This window comes from Malurus melanocephalus, unplaced genomic scaffold (genome assembly GCF_030028575.1).
Source record: "Malurus melanocephalus ecotype Western Australia unplaced genomic scaffold, MMel_1.1 scaffold_44, whole genome shotgun sequence".
NCBI lineage: Eukaryota > Metazoa > Chordata > Aves > Passeriformes > Maluridae > Malurus > Malurus melanocephalus.
The window spans coordinates 1,441,538-1,458,708 of NW_026623276.1; the positions used below are offsets into that span (position 1 = coordinate 1,441,538).

Here is a 17,171-nt window from a genome sequence, read left to right on the forward strand (position 1 = left end):
TCCACCTGTCAGAAAACCTTTCTAGCTGTCAAACTTCTGGAGTATAGCTAAAGAACAGAAAATTAAAAGCTTAAATAATGTCATCATTATCATMATGTCTGAAACAAAATACTCATACCAGAGCCAGAAGATTCACACACTATGTTAAGSACAATGAGGTTTTAAACTCATTCTGACAAAATAGCCTAGAATTAGACAATTCAGTTTTTATTTGCAGTGTGTTTAAATGGTCTAACTCAAGTTTTGTTGTATATCCTAGAGATGTGTATTTCATTCAAATATTGTGCCCAGTTGTGGAATTAAGGAGCAACTTCCTTTATCGATCAGCTGCTAAAAACCTTTAAACAACTGCTTTTATCTTTGTGTATTTGAATGTCTGAGCTCTAAAAGCTACACTCAAATACTTCAATGCTTTCATTAAGAAATACCATCATAAACTGCCCAAGACACAAATGCTAGGTTTTATCTATTTATTTTTCTAACACAAAATTATACACAGAGTAGATAAAAAGACACTACTTTCACATAGCATTGATAATGTTTTCTTCAAAGCATTTGGACCAGAGCTCCCCATACACTAAATTTACTGTTACTTTACTGAGGAAGAAAAATCAAATAGAGTCTGTCTAACAAGAATACAGACATTTTAGACCATTTTGATGTATYTAACATGAACCAAATCTACAATTGATTAGATATACAGACAGAATGCATATGATGTCCTAACAYAGAGCTTTGTCTGCTACATATTTCAAGAAGTTCAGTGAAGTTTCATCTAGGATTATGAACACCTAGAGACAAAACTTTGCTTTCAAATTACTATCTTTCTTTTTCGATTTAAAAACTATTATACAAGGACTAGTCATCTTTTCAAAGATGTTTTCATTTAAAAAAAAACCTCACTCACGTAAGAGGAGTTTCTGGGCAGTTTCATAGATAACTGAACAAGTATGAGGCATAYTAAAAGAAAGGYTTGGGGAAGGATGTGAAYTGTCTGTCRTGCATGTGCCCTAAAGGCATACATWTACTGTGAAATGCACAATCTATACTCTAGAAACGAAAGCATAACTTATCATTTAGCAATTCTGCATGTTTACAAAAACTGTAGCAGTATTCAAAGTTGTCAGTGCCYTCTGCATTTGCGTTATTACTTGCTGTTCCATCTTGATGTTCATTTTGCCTTGTTATTTTAGCAGACTAGCTGTGCTCCTGTTTTACTGATGTTACTAGAAAATGACTTGATTATAAAGAARAAACAAAATGCAATTGTTCCACAGTTGTCACAGATGGTTGTGAGCATGTATAAGATACTGAAATTATGAAGTGCAAGAAAGCCTTTTTCAATAAAATGCAAATATATTGCTTAATTCTTTGATGTATTTATTCAATTAAACAAAGAAAGTTGATAAATACTTCCTTACACTTAAAACCAGTTTCAGTGCTAAACACAGGTAGTACCCATCCTTTTAGAAGGCACCATACCAGAGCTTCAGAAATGTAAAATTTTCACTGTGACCTATTCGGTGATTAGAGACCTTCAGCCTTCTTTCTATAACTGTCTAGAATTTTGGTCAARTCTGACAATTGATCTTCAGACATGAATTCTTCATAGTCTCTGTGAATTTTCACATTCTGTTCATCAAGGTATTTCTAGAAAARAGTTACAGAAAGTTTTATTAGATCTATTGTTGTCTGTATTGTACTGATTCTGCTAAAGCATTTTAAGCAGTCATTCACAGGTTTACTGATTTCAGTTAAACACTTTCCCGAAAGACATCTACAAGAAGCAGATTCAACCTGACAGGGTGTTACTGCTGAAATTTAACGATCCATTTTGATTWTTTACACAAAAGGTTTTGTCAACAAATTTAACTAGAAACCGTGGAGTCAGTGCAACAGCTAAATAATTGCTATTTCCTTAGAAAGAGCAACTTGTAATTTGCAAATGTTTAACTGYAGTTGCAAATGTCTCTAGATTAAATTGTGAATATCAAATTTGAGCTTACCGCTATAGATGCTATGTGAGCAGCAATCGTTTCTATAAGACGACTCAAGTTGCCACCAACTTTTCTGCTCTCTTCTGTTGTTGTTTGCAAAACAACTTGATATCTAAAAGGTAAAGGTACTCAGAAGGTCATGCCCATAATTAGAGAATTCCTGACATTTAAAATCATCACTTCAAGTCTGATTGATCATCGTTTAGCCATACCTTTTTTTCAGTAGAATTAACTTAAACCAAGTTAGATTTGTATGTTAACACTCAACAAAAAAAAGACTGTTCTGTGCTAACTGGTAAGAAACAATCTACCTTAGTCAGGATACTCTTTGCAGACTTTAAGGTATAAAATGCAGTTGTCATATAAATATGGAAACAAACTAATTTCCTTGCTACAACCATATATAAAAAAGTTACATAGAAAACAGAAGTTCGGATACAGCAGATAAATGTTCTAGCAAAATACTATTGAGAAACATTGTTCAGTTGTTAACTTGTGAAATTAACATGCTGAGATGGATACATGCTGAAACAACCTTATATTTGGTTCAAGAGAGTATCTTTATCCTTAAAAACCAAAATAAACAAAGTAAACATTGAAATTATGACTCTTACTGTCGTTGGAGATCATGCAATTCATTTGTGGCTTCACTGAGACCTTCATTGACACCACTCTCAAGTAATTGTTTATGCTTCTTTAATGCTTCCAGTTCATTTGCACATTTTTGCTCTTCCTCTTCTGTCTCCTATAGYCACAAGGAAGGAGGGTAAAAAATTGCATAGCTCAGGAATAATTTGATTTTTTTTTCTATTACCTGATTATATGCTAATAYTTGAATTCAAAATTCACACAAATAACTCCAACTTCAGAACTGGAAAAAGAGCCTCCAAGGACATCCCTCCCAAACTTAAAGTTTCAGGTATTTTCTGTATCATGTCCATCCCAGAATGAGTCTAACCTGCTCTTTACAGCTTTAACCATATTTAAGGGCTTGTGTTGCAGCTATTTTCCCTTCAAAGTTAAACTCAGAAAATGTTATTTACGTAGTCTAAATAGCTTAGAAATGGCATATCATGAACAACGGTTTCTAGGTTAAAAAAATAAAATCACATTTGAGCAAGAAAATAGCTTTTCCTTTTTGGGTCTGAAAGAGACTAAAAATTCCAACTAACCATCTCTTCAAGGAGAATGGTTTTGTGGATTGTGTAGCATCCACAGTGTCAAACAARATTCTGCTGTCAAATCAACGTGCAGTTCTGGCAGATTACTGAAACATCATCCTTCAAAAATAATTTTAATACTTAAGACTTACACACAGCATTTTAAAAATTACAAGGGGAATTACACAACTATGCCTTAATGTAAACATCCGGTGGCAACTGTGTATTTTATGAGCTTACCTTTAGAGAAAGAGCACAGATCAAAATTTCATGTGGTTTTGAAAAAAATAAACTAAATTAATTGCCTTTAGCCAGCTCAGCAGGTATTAGCTGTGAAATAACTCTGTTTCATGGCTGTACCACAGGAAYTTGGATTTACAGGAGCATATATGGTGAACACTAGCTTAGTTCAGAGGACATTTTTCTGCAGGGCACCACAGCCCCACTAAAGTTATGGTGTCAASAGAAGTTGACAAAGTAGCCACTCAGTTGTTAACAGAGAGGGGGCTATGTTTTGTTGCTGAACTACAAGTGAGATAAAGAATAGGGACTGCTGCTGTGCTGGGAACGGAAGCTAAAGCAAGCAATGGTTTCAGGTCATAAAAACAATTAATGTGCTTTTGGTCAATCAGTGTTTTCCTTAGTTTTTACAGAAGCTGATTAAACATGTTTACTAAAAACTGTGAATGTACTTATTAGATACAATTTGAATAGACAAGGGAAATTCTGTTAATCCTAAAATCTCCTTCAAGCACATGCTCTGRGGTGCATAAGAGCACATCTCTAAGGTCAGCTGAATGCTACTGCTTTTATTACTGGATGCAATACTTTATGATTTACAGGATCTCCTACAGTATGATGCCATATTCTCTTACAAGAGAATTCCAAAAGAAAGTGAAAATTGACTCACTTAAGGWAGCAGTCAAATTTCTTTCTAAAAAGAATGAAAAACTTCCTCCTGGAAGAGGAGTGGAAGAAGGCAATGGCAGAGGCCCAAACAAATATGAAAACCAAAAACTTATTTATGAATACAAAGAYTAAGGATAAGGATAACATTAAGGATAAGTTGTCATCCACCTGTAAAATGTTCTACCTTAAGCTTCTGATGGTAAAGATCATCCAGCTTTTCAGCCTCTTCTGTCAGCGTTTTCACACTGCTTTTTGTGTCCTCTACCATTACATTCACCTAGAATGAAAACACAACCAAGGAAAGATAGTTCAAAAAGAATTCCAATCCATATAAATCCATGATATCACAAACAACACCTGGTAGCTCAGAAAAAAATATAAACTAAGCCAGCTGGGATGGCATTAACTTTCTTCATAGCAGCCTGTATCAGGCTTTGTTTTGGATAAGGAGCTAAAACTGGTGGTAACACACCAATATTTTGGCTACTGCTGAATAGTGCTTGCACAGCATTCCAAGGTTTTCTATATCTSCCAGAGCTCCTCATTGAGTAGGGTAGGTAGGATAGGCAAGAGATTGGGAAGGTGCATAGCCAGGCCAGTGGCCAAAAGGACATTCCATACCACATAACATCATGCTCAGYAGTAAAAACTGAAGTAGAGGTAGGAGAACAGGGAAATAAAATTCTCCTTCTTTCCAATCCATCCKGAACTCAATATTGCTAAAAATCTTCCTGATGACAATTTGTCAGTGATGGCAAACCACACAACTGACTGGAATGGGCAACTTATTAAAAACAAATATTTCCATTGTTTATGGTCAAATATATGTAAGTTACATAAACTTTAATGCAGGGGATACACAATTTTTTGTCAACAAAGAGAAAAAGACCCCAATTCTTAGAAAAAATTTTAGGTTCCATCATAATTAAAGCAATTCACTCAGCTTCTTCCCCTCTATTTGCTCTCAACCCCCCCATCCCCCCCCCAAAAAAAAACCCCAACCAATCCAACAAACCAACCCAAACATAAACCAGCCCAGACTTCAACCATGCAAAAGGCTGAATGAAATCAGCAGATAAGTCCTAATCTTCATTAACCAACACACCTGTTCCAAAGTATCTTCCAAAGTAATTTTCCTTTGAATAGCTCTTCTAATTTCTTCCTCAGTCTGGTTGATGATTTCCATGAGGGGAGCCTGTAATATGCATTCAAGAAGATCTGGCTATTGCAATTTGTTTGTTTGAACCAAGATGCACCCCAGTAGGTATTTTCCTTCCATTTTTATACAGGCTGCTGAATTCTCCAATACCGAATTTCTTTCATATACCATAATGTAGTTATGCTGACTCATCACACAAGCTTTTCAATGACATTTCATTGTGAGATTGAGAGACCTTTTCAATATTTCCAATAAAACATGTATTTTTGTGAGTGGYAACAAAAGCCTTCAATGTTGACTCTACTTACCTTGATTTGAGTTCTATATTTGACTAGGCAATTTGGTCCTGCGTCAGGATTAAACCGAATCTCAAAGTCATGGCCTTTGGAATTCTCAGCACTCACTGGAATTAATTTCAGCTTTCGAGCCAGTTTATGATATTCTGCCAGTTGCATTTCGATCTGCTCAGAGGAGAAAAGGGCAGAAATCAYAGGAGAGATACAAATGAAAAGCTTTGCAAAAAGTATTTATAGAGTACTTAAAACAGGTTCATGAGTTGCTCTGTAYGGACATGATTCCTTTTTACACCACAGTATTCGAGAACTGTGTGTAATGCCAGCCTGGCAGTTTGATGGATTAGGTGCTGTTTTATGATTCTTTCAGTGTTTGCTCAGCAAGGTTTCTCACTGTATATAGCTGGGCTGACACYGAATGGTTACAATTGTGGTTTTCTATATTCATCTGCCATAATTTTTTTGAGAATTAACTGATAGGGAAGTAAAAACATGCTTGACTATAATATTAAACCAATGATCAGTCATCATGTCAACATGCCTTCTCTCATTAGTTTTGACAGGAAATGTTCAGCTACACATCCTTAAAACAAATTAACTTCAGCATGCCTCTAAACAAACTCATTAAATGCTATTTCTAATTGATGAGTGTTATTTATATACAAACAGTAAAGAACCCAAGTATTTTTCATACTTGCATTTGAAAAATTTAAGTTAATACAAGTGCTTGATAAAGGGTAACCCTGCCAAATTTCAAATAAATTTGGAATTTCTTCCTTTAGTTCTCCATCTGGCAAAGCAGAAGCTTTTCAATCCCAACACTCAAAGGACTAAATCTTTTCATTCTGCTTGAAAAGACTGAACTTGACCCTAGAAAGATTTTACAACGTCTACATGGAGGACTAATATGCCCCTAAATGCATGCAAAGCTATTGATTCAAATTCCCTGATTTTGCCTTACTTCCTTGCTATGAAATATTAACATCAGCCTGAAATTTCTTGTTTTATCAAAGCAATGACATGCTAATGTTATCAAAACACTTAATACTATAGCAGTGAGAGCTGAGAGTGGTGCATATTCTAGCGACATCTCTTACAATGCAGAAGAAAAAAAATTTCCATTGTACTCAGAAAAAAGAGGAAAAAAAAMCAAAACCATTTTTAAAGATGTTGTAAATAGAGGCCATTCTTGTCAGTTTAGCCTGGTTAAATATATGTATGGTGTTCTTAGATTATTTAGGAAAGAAGTTAGCAATACTCCAACTTTAAACTTGCATGATGAAAACTGATAGCCTCCTCTGAGTGCAGTGGGGTTTTCACATACCGCCTCYTTATTCCTAGCATATTTTAGCTCTTCATTCCACAGCTGATGTTCTTCTGCTTCCACTTCCTTAGTCAGCTTGTTAATAGTTTGCTGCAACTCATTTCTTTCATGATTTATTCTCTCAATGTCCGCAACTGAGTACTTTTGGTTATCAAAGATGTGCTGGAGCCGGGCATTCTCCTGCTTCATTGCTTCTACTTCCATTTCTAAATTCACAAAACATTTGTAAAATGGATACAAAATACCAGCTTATATACTTAAGAGGTTACTTATACTAACYTCTGTATTCTATGACTAAATAATACTATTATTCATTATCATTACTCTAGTGTACAAACTGCTGTTAGACAAATCATTGTTAGCAATCCATTCTGGAAAGTTTATTTGTGGCATCATCATACTCCAAGCTCTGTCCTGAAGCTAAGTAGTACAATAATTTTAAAAGTATTTCTAGCTTCATCATTCTGACTGTGATCACTGCCTTCTTACCTGTTGTCTCAACTTCATCATTAACACCTTCTATTTTTTGATCAAGGATGGCTATATGAGATTCCAGGTTAGCTAAATAAGCCTGGTATTTCTGGACATCTGCTTGAAGAGATGATTTCACGTTTCGCAGCGTTACTCTACGATCCTAGGAAATAGGTGAAAAGAACAACCACTGTTAATTAATATCAAATAATGACTTCACTTTTCAGACAAGATAATGGAGTCAATATCAGTAGCCCATATATAAAACTAAAGAGCTTTAAKAATTTTTTATCTTTGTAACAGCAGAGTCAAGTCAAGCACCTTTAAAATAAGAGCAAAGAAGGCTGAAAAGATTATTGCATTTCAGGATTAAGTCTCTCATTTGCATCGGACACCGCATTGAGAAAATTTTTATTATAGATAGTTCATAACTTAAGTAAAATACTATATAGAGAGCAGATAAAACTAGGGCATGGAAAACTGTAAATAAACCCAGCACATTTTGCACAGTTGGCACGAGTCTCAATTTGTCAGCTGCACAGCCACTAAACCATTTTTAAACTCATGGTGCCTTAAAAGAAGAATCTAGCCTTTCAAGCAAAGTATTTCCCCATAAATATATTATTATCGGTGAATCCCGTGCCTCATACCACATTTGGAAAAAATAATGTTGGAATTGATATTAAAAAAAAAAAAAGTGGTTAAAGTGTTTCGTTAATATTTCAGTCAACATAAGACCTTATCACCTGGAAATATCTGCACATTATCAAACCAGTAGTGACTGAAGACTCCATGGAAAATGCCTTGCACTAGAATGGCATAGAGTCTGTAAAAACCTGGCCTAATTAAAACCTCAAAGCAATGAAAATATTTTTCCATTTGTTATGCATCATAAGTATCTTCATTCAGTAATGATTGATAATATAAAATTCAACTCCACCATATAAACAGAGACACAATTTACTAACCGGCTCACTTTCCTTTTCTTTTTCTAGTCTTGCAATCTCTTCTTGAAGTCTTTTGTTGTCAGCTGCTAAACTTTCTATCTGGAATTCATCTATATTAAATAAATCCTCTGGGGGAGAGGGGAAAAGAGGGTTACAAATTAATCTCACTTAATATCACCATCTAACTGGAGTATCTAAACTTTATTTTAGCAAAATAAATACCCATTTAYCTGGACAACTATTTCACACTAAACAAATAACTAAAAAACAACCAATAAACCTATGAGAAAAATCTTTCATTAAAATAAAACTAGGCAAAGACCCCAAAACAAACAAGAAGAGACATGCATTTCTCAGTCCTCATGTTGAAAAGASCTCAAAGCCACTCCCATGAAATACAAGTTTATAAACCCTTCTACAGGTCACACTATAGGACAGAGGTTGTTAAATAARTTTGGTATGTTCTAGCTTCACAAGKYAGTCCAACTTGTGTATTTTCTCATCCATACACTTCCTTGTCTCTTGAGATCTTTTYCCTAACTTTCCTTAGTTTTTGCCAGACAACAGGAAGATTATTTTTCACTACCAATATCCAGTAACAATATGGTAGCTTGTTTCCTCACCAACTGATGGCTCCAGTTTGCAAAGTCCCTTAATCTGGCTTTTTATARGAGAGTAAAGAAAGGAAGAAATGTTTTTCTTCCTTGCTCTCAAATTCTGTTTGTATTYCTGTAGGTGGTGAAATAAATGAACCAAAAAAACCTAATAATTTTCCACCTCCCTGAAGACAAACAGGTGCATGCTGAGTCATACATGGGAACCCGCAAAACAGAGTCTGGAGCACTTGCAGACTGTTTTCAAAACTTTCAAAAGCTGAACTTTCTTACTTATCAGGTGTGAATGCTCTGACAATATTTTTTTTAATTGGTAACTTTGTCAGACAGAAACAAGAGTTATCTGCACAGATGGAATTTGCATCTGAAGAATTGTATACTGGTTTTCTGTCACAAAGCCATTAAAAAAACAGAAAATGACATAGCTTCAGCTGATAGCAGATCATGACCTATCAATCTGTACTAGTAAAAACACATAAAAAAASAGATAGTTAAGTTGAAGTAACTGAAAGGTGCTTAGGAATTTCAGGTTCCTTTATCTCAGATTACATTCACCTGTGAACCAAGCAAACTGATTCTAGGAGAAAAGAAACCAGTAATGCAATTGAACACTTAATTAAAAATTGAAAGCTTACTTAATTTTGACTGGACTTCAGCATCCAATTCTTCAAAAGTATCTCTCCCTTTCATGAAAAGCTCATAGCACTTCACAGAGTAGTCCATGAAAAGCTGAAAACAATTTAAAAATCTTTAATTCAAAGGGTTGTAAAATATCTAGACATTCTAGAGCTACTCAATCAGGAAACAGASTTCAAAAATATTTTTCACTGTTATGATTGTACTTCTGTAAAATTCAACTTTTTTCCTCCCTTTAAATATAGAACTATATTCAGGCAGAAGGAGGCACCTATAATTCACATTAGAGGAAGGTCTGTTATATGTTATATTTTTCTGAATATTTATCAAGGATTATAGGTACAATATTTAAGGATTTTTTATCTTGATGCATATGATTCTCTCAGGTTAGTTTATGGAAACTGTAGATCTGTTTAACAGACCTCTTCARGTCCATTAAAATTCAGATCTGCAGATGTCAAAGCACTGATCTAGAATTAAAGAAAGATTGCCCAAAAAGAATTTGCWAGATGCTAAGTTACAGATGTTTCAGAAGCAATGACACCAGTAGTGTGAATTTTGTATCAACATCTATGCATAGGTACYAGTGTAGAAGAACATCTTTAGTTTTAAAAACATTTTTACTTACCATCCATCAGGTTCGCAACCCTAGGCCAAAATCATGATTTAATTTGATTTTTGTCTAATTAGTTGTCTAATTAAATGTTTTAGCATATAATGCAGCCCCTTCCAAACACCTGTTGTGAGTTAACACACTGAGTTAAATCTGGGTAGTACTAATAATCTGTGATAAATTAAAAAGAAAGGAAATAGTTTGATTTTTAAGCACCTGAATTACTTTACTACCTTCTTTTTTTGGCTCAGAAATAAAATGTTACAACCAATTTTTATATAGTAAACTGAGTAGATATTGGCAGAAGCCACTACATTTAAACTAAATCACTCTTTACACTGCACTGCTGTTAACCTCAGAAGCCTYGGGTGCTAAAGCAAAATATACCAGAAACTGTACGAAAACAATCAACAGCATAATGACTTCCATTCTCTACAAAGGAGAACTGAAACAATAACTACTTGGAGAATAAGGCATTGCTGTTTAATACCCAGTCTTCACTAACAGACTGGCCATGATGGCTGCTCAGGAAATAGCTGCTCAGGCTTTATATATAATGCAACTATACTTCCTAGAAAGTGTTGTAAATATAAAAGGAAACAGGATCTATGAATACATTACACAACAATCTAAACTGTGTTTAAACTGTGTTGTTACAGCCCATGGCAAAATTCAGTTGAGCAATTCTTATTATAATTTACTTTTTATGGTACCTTATTATGTACAATTCCATCATCTGTCTCTCCTCCCCAGCTCTGTCCTTCATCAAATGATGGTGCATTTTCCCTCATCGCAGCATACAGCTGAAAGGCAGGGGTGTACACAAAGAGCAAGTGTGAAGACAACCATTTTTAATACATAAATTTATCCAGTGCATACATTTAAAGAAAAGAATTACCATAATATAACATGAAAAGCTCAATTTAAAAGTTACTAAAACATAAAGGTAAGGGTTAGCTTCCAGGTGACAGCTAACCTAAAAGAACACCTTTTTCTTTACATAAATGTTGAACAAGATTCGTAGAAAATATTTACTAGATCTGCATTGAAACTAATATTCCAGCCCTGAAACTGGAAATGTTTGTCTTAAAGAAGGCAAATGTTACCTTGACACAATCGATTAACCAAACCAAAGCCGTCACAATCTGAGGCCAGGTGTGTGGTGCTCCCACGGTGTACATGGAGCTTTTTGACAGAGCAAAGGGGTACCTATAAAGCCAAAGAAAATACATTTTTAATAGCTGTGGCAAACAGTGATGAAAACAAAGCAGCACATTTTGAAAACAAAGCAGCACATTTTTKTATGTAGATGAAGGTACWGAAGAAAGAGCAAAGTCAATGGTAYTTTATACTGTACATCAAAGAAAATAAGCTGACTTCTTACAGCACTATTTTATTCAATTATCATGTGTTTCTCATTTTGTGATTCATAGAATATGATAATTTGAAAGGGACCCTAAGGATCATCAAGTCCAACTCCTGCTCCTCACAGAACTGCCTACAACTGAACCATATGGTCAAGAGTGCCATTCAGATGCTCTTTGAACTCTCAAAAGACAACTTAAAGTGAGTTAACAGAATTAGCTGCTTTACCCAGGATTACACTCTTGGTGCAATAGACTGTAATTCTTTCCAACATTTCAAGCTAGGTCAGTGGTTTCACCGCTGTGAACAAAACAGATTTACATGCACATTTAAGGAGCCCTGGTACTTTGACCATAATGGGCTCAAATCTACAGAAGTAAAACATAATAAAAAAAAATCTTTAAAAAAATTAGATTGAAAATACATCATTATCAACAGGCATAGAATTTTCTTTCTTGGAAAGTGTTGGAGAATTAATGATTTCAAACACTTAGGGAACAAACTCAGCAATAAACCACTCAGCTACTTTGTGTTTTTTGCACCTCAGCACTCATTTTTGTTATTTCCACACCCTGCTTTGAAAGCAGAATGAGAAAAATTACAGGAAAACATATTTTTAACTAAATTAACTGGATCAAACATTCTGGAAATTGTAGTTTATAGATTCCAACAGAATGAACACAAAGGTCTAAAAAAGAAAACTGTGACTGCCTCTCAAAGTTTTATATAAATATATAAATATATATTAAATAATCAATTAAATTTTACCTTACAAAACAAGATTTGAAGAACCTACAGTTCTGCAATATAGTTCAAATATAAAATGTATAGTAGGCTCTGAAAACTAAAGAGTAAACCTAGAGCTAAAGAAAAGTGAAACAGAACAGTCACAACATTGCACTTTTAGAGTCTCGTCTGAATAAATAGACTTATCAATTCTCCCCAGCTATCATGCAGAAATCATAGCTTTTAAGTTTCTAGCCAGGGCACATCTATTTAGGCCAGGAGACTAACAATAATTATCTTACCCAAGCTCTTTAAAAACTCTGGGAATTTCCTCTTCAAATTTTGAGTCAGGCAGTTCATAAGAAGGGCAGAGGAATCCATAGATAAAGGTGAAGATTTTTAAGAAGTCCTTAACTGATGGAGATTGTAGCGATTTCATGGAAACATTATGGGCATAAGCGTTCTCAACGAGAAACTGCGGAAAAGAAACATGGAATAAAACTAAATAAAACTTGAAGCTGAATCCAAGAAAAAGAAATATTTTGATTAGTACATTTTAAACTTCACAACATACATGCAGAATAAGCTACCATGTTACCTCACAAAGCTGCTTGATACATTGCTGGATGAATGCCTTGTCATGAAGTGGCCTGGGATCCTTTATCTTTTCTGTCCCGAACACGCCATACTGGCTGTTGCGTGATCCTGCAGCCCCACTCCCTCTGAGAACAAACARTAAATACAGGTCTTGTGACAATATATATAAAGAACTCTCTTAATGTCTAAGTCACATAAAATTGAATTTTTCTGTTTTCTTYGCATTTGTTATACCAAGTGATACTTGAAATTTTCTCTTAATTTAAGATGATTGGAAAAACATCATCAACCTGGAAGCCACAATGCCACATGTATAACAAAGGGATTACTGCACCCTAGATGAATACTTTTCTTCATTTTATTGAAAGAAATAATCTTTTAGAGAGCAGAAAAGTACCTCAAAAAATGAAGAAAAAATCACATTGGTGACTGTAAAGAAGATTAAAATACTTAAGAAATATTTGAAAGGAATAGACCTGTGCAACACTGGGGTCCTATGAAAGAAGATACCCACAACACAAAGTCATGAGCTAAGCAGAAAGGTTATAGATTTTTGGAAGGTTTGTATCTTAGAAAGAATAAAGTAAGGCAGAGTATACTACAGAAGTCATCCTTCCTCAAAAGGAAAATGTCTTGAGATACTCTTAAGGTCTGCAGTGCACATCATTCCCAAGAGAAAAAAAAAACAACTCTCAAAGCAATTCCAACTCCACAGAATTACTGTTCAGTGATCAAGGACTGGAGGAAAGCAGACCTGAAGGTCTGCTTGCCTCAGATCCATCTTTCCTTATAAAGGAAATCTGTCAAGAAAGAAAAATGACAAAATTACATAGGACCATTTTTGTTTTATTTTACAGTGCAGCAAACGAAAGCTATCCATACCTCTTCCCAAAAATGCTGACTTTTCTTTCTGAAGCTCCAGATGTAGGTTTGCTCGTGCTYGGCTTCCCAAAGGTGCTTCTGTCCTTCCTGAGGAACAGAGAGAAGGATTCAAGTGACTATATCTACCAATTCATCTTTTGGTCTTATACAAGAGATATACCCACACTCATATATGCCTAAGCGCATTCATCACAGCAACATCTTAGAAAGGTTAACTGATTCACCCAGCAACCTCCAAAGAAACATGTAAGAAAATTCTACCATTTGGTACACAAAAAAGTTAAAGGAAGTATTATTGCAAAACTGGAGCACTTGTGCAAACATCCTTGGCTGCAAAGAGCCTACTTCTCACTGTTTCCATTTTTCACCTCAGTTGCTACTCACACACTCAATGTGTGCTACTCACACACTATGATAAATCTCTTCAGAATTAGTTTTATATACTTATTTTTAGCAACATGATCAGCAAAACTTACATCTGAGGTGTTTGAAGACCCATCTTGTTGTTGTCCTGCACTCTCAGTGCCATCATAGATTGCCGACCGCTGCTTCCAGCAATACTTGAACTTCGCCTCATTGTGACCGAGTTGTAGACCACAATTCCTCAGTATAGAAAAATCCAGGATCTAAGAATATTTTCTTTTCTAAACTTCACAACAATTTTCCAAAGGCTCAGAGTACAGAAGTAGAACTATACATTGGACCAAAAAAAAGAAGAAAGAAAAAAAAAAATTAAACTAGATTCCAGAAATACATAGAAGCAGTCGCAATCTTTTAAATCAACTGTTTTATTGATGAAAGTGTCAATGCTAGTTTCAAACCTACTAATTTGCCTTTCTTTGTATTTGGTCACTTCAAGCCTACAGGTTCTAAAAGAGATTGAGAAATTTTTCAGTTCAGTCTGCTGGGAAGGAAGGCCACACTACAAGTAWGGCTTACAGCATTTCAGCCACACATCAACTCCTGAGCTGCCAATTCTGAGCCTACCTATTCACTTGCAAATGATCTCCCAGTATCATAGCACCATAACTGGAAAATCTATTTTGAGATAATGTAATTGCTCTCTTCAGACTATGCATGCAGAATATAAATCAACCTGGAATACTAATACCATTATCCCCACAGTGGCATTAAGGGGGAATTTGAAGTAAATAGAGTTAACTCTGGGAAAAAATTGGCAAGTTTAGCCCTCTGTAGAAGTTCTAATTTATTTGTTAGACGGGTTTAATTGACTGAATTATAACTAAACAAAACCCCTCCATTACAAACATTATCAGAAYACATTATTAACATAAACTGCATTTCATTTCACTTCCACCACTCACAAGTCACCACAGAAGTTTAACTCAGGCCTGATTCATAGGGCAGTGTATCCATGACCTCACTGTCTCTGGGACAGCCATTACGTTAATCCAATTACTTTAACCAGGACAGACCACAGAGAGATTGAATTGTTTTCACAAACATAGCAAGTGACCAGTTTGCAGAATCACAGAATCAAGCAGGTTGAAAAAGCCTGTGAGATCATCAAGTCCAATTTATGACCAAATACCACCCTGTAAGCTAGACTGTGGCACCAAGTGCTTCATCCAGCCTGTCATGGCTTGAGCCTGGCCAAATGTCAGGCAYCCACAACAGCTACCCACTCACTCTCCCCTGCCAGAGCTAGGCAGAAGAGGGGAAAAAATTTTAAAAAGCATTCATGAGTTGAGATAAGAAACTGGGAGGAAACACTCCAAGGGCAAAACAGGCTCAGCTTAGAGTTACMATGTGAATTTACTGCTAATAGGACAGCAGAAGATGATAAGTAAAAGAAACCCTTAAARACACCATTTCTTCCCTCCCTCCCTTCCTACTTCCCACCGACAACGCTGGGGGACAGGTCACTGATCAGTCTGTCACCAGGATCTACTTCCCCTGCTGCGATGCAGGGTCTCTCCCACGGGAGACAATTCTCCAGCGAGAATCCAAATCTCATGAGCAGCAGTTGTCCCAAAACTGTTGCAATGTGAGTCTCCTCCCACGGGCAGACACTCCTCCCAGAMTGCTTCGGAGTGGGTCASTCATCCATRGGGTGCAGTCCTCCAAGGCCAGGCTGCTCCAGCCTGGGATCAGGGCCCCTCTCTCAGTGGGTCTGCCACTGACCACAGTCCCCTCCAGGCATCCACCCGCTCCAGCGTGGGCACCTCCCCATGGGCTGTGGGTGGATCTGCATCCCCCGTGGGCCCCAWGGGCTGCAGGGACACAGCTGCCCCTCCATGGTCTTCACYAYGGCCTGCAGAGSGTTCTCASCTCTTCCYCCTCCTTCTCCACWGACCTTRGTATCTCCATGTTGTTTCTCACATGTTYTCATCTCCTTCTSTGACTAGAAAGGAACWCTGTGCRCTCTTTGATTTYTTYYTTKKYMWYMMMRRRGKKKTWMCMMMAWYCYMKMCTTGGCCCAGCCTTGGCCAGCAGCATGTCCATCTTCAGAGACATCAGAGATTGCCTCTGCTGGGCATGGTGGAAGCTTCCAGCAGATTCTCACAAGGAGGCATCTTTGTGGCCCCCCTGCTACCAAAACCCAGGCCGAGCCAAACCAACACGCAGCCTTTCCTTAAACACCTCCAGAGAGAGGTGTCACTGACTCCACTACCGCACTGGGCAGGTGAGGTGGTTCTTTAAGCAATCTTAACAAGCTCATTCATAACAACAGTCCATTCCAGGGTATAACCACCCTTTCTGGGGAGGAATTCCTCCAATTGTCCCACCTAAACCTGGCACAGTTTAGGAGTATGTTCTCTCGCTTGTTGGCTGAGAGAAGAGACTGACCACCACCTGGGTACAGCCGCYTTTCAAGTGGTTGTAGAGRGTGATAAGGTCCCCTCTTCTCCAGGCTAAACAACCCCARCTCYCRMAGCCAYTCCTCCTGGGAGAGGGGCTCCRGACCCTTCRCCAGCTCCGTTGCYCTTCTCTGGASACTCTCCAGCACCTCAATGTCCCCCCTGAACTGAGGGGCCCTGAACTGGACACAGCACTCGAGGTGCGGCCTYASCAGTGCTGAGTACACRGGSACTGTCATTGCCCTCRTCCTACTGGCCACACTATTGCTGATATAAGCCAGGACGCTGTAAGAGCAGAGTTTGAGCAGAGATTTGAGAGCAGGGTTTGCCACGSCAGCAGGAAAAAAAAAGGCGTAGGAGCGCGGCAGAGCTGGGCGCAGCTCCACCTGCTCGCCCTGACAGCGCGTCTAAACCGTGCCTACGGTCGCGGTACGAAGGGGGACTCAGCAGAGAGATCAGCCCGGGACTCACCGCCGCCTTACGGACACCGGTCCCGGTGGTGGAGGGTGAGGGTGGGGGTGCTGCCCCCACCGCGCTCCCTTTCCCCGCAGAGCCGCGCTCCTGTCCCCACTCGGCCGTTACCGCCAGCGCCGCCACCGCCKCCTCCTCGCAATTTCAAATCCGCCCGCCCGCGCGTCACCGGAGCGTCACACGGA

General features: G+C 37.4%; 1 protein-coding gene across 1 annotated transcript; it reads right to left on the reverse strand.

Moving 5' to 3' along the window:
- Positions 1–979: 979 nt before the first annotated feature.
- Positions 980–17,156, reverse strand: NDC80 (NDC80 kinetochore complex component). Its single transcript, XM_057364909.1, has 17 exons — positions 16,987–17,156; positions 14,170–14,384; positions 13,694–13,780; positions 12,813–12,936; positions 12,517–12,689; positions 11,230–11,332; positions 10,837–10,926; positions 9,510–9,603; positions 8,282–8,388; positions 7,332–7,476; positions 6,843–7,048; positions 5,534–5,686; positions 5,172–5,261; positions 4,251–4,343; positions 2,612–2,742; positions 2,007–2,109; positions 980–1,650 (listed from the first exon to the last, which is right to left on the reverse strand). Exons 2-17 carry the CDS (start codon positions 14,268–14,270, stop codon positions 1,528–1,530), a joined length of 1,923 nt encoding a protein of 640 aa, XP_057220892.1. The 5' UTR covers positions 14,271–14,384; positions 16,987–17,156; the 3' UTR covers positions 980–1,527.
- Between the last annotated feature and the right edge of the window lie 15 nt (positions 17,157–17,171).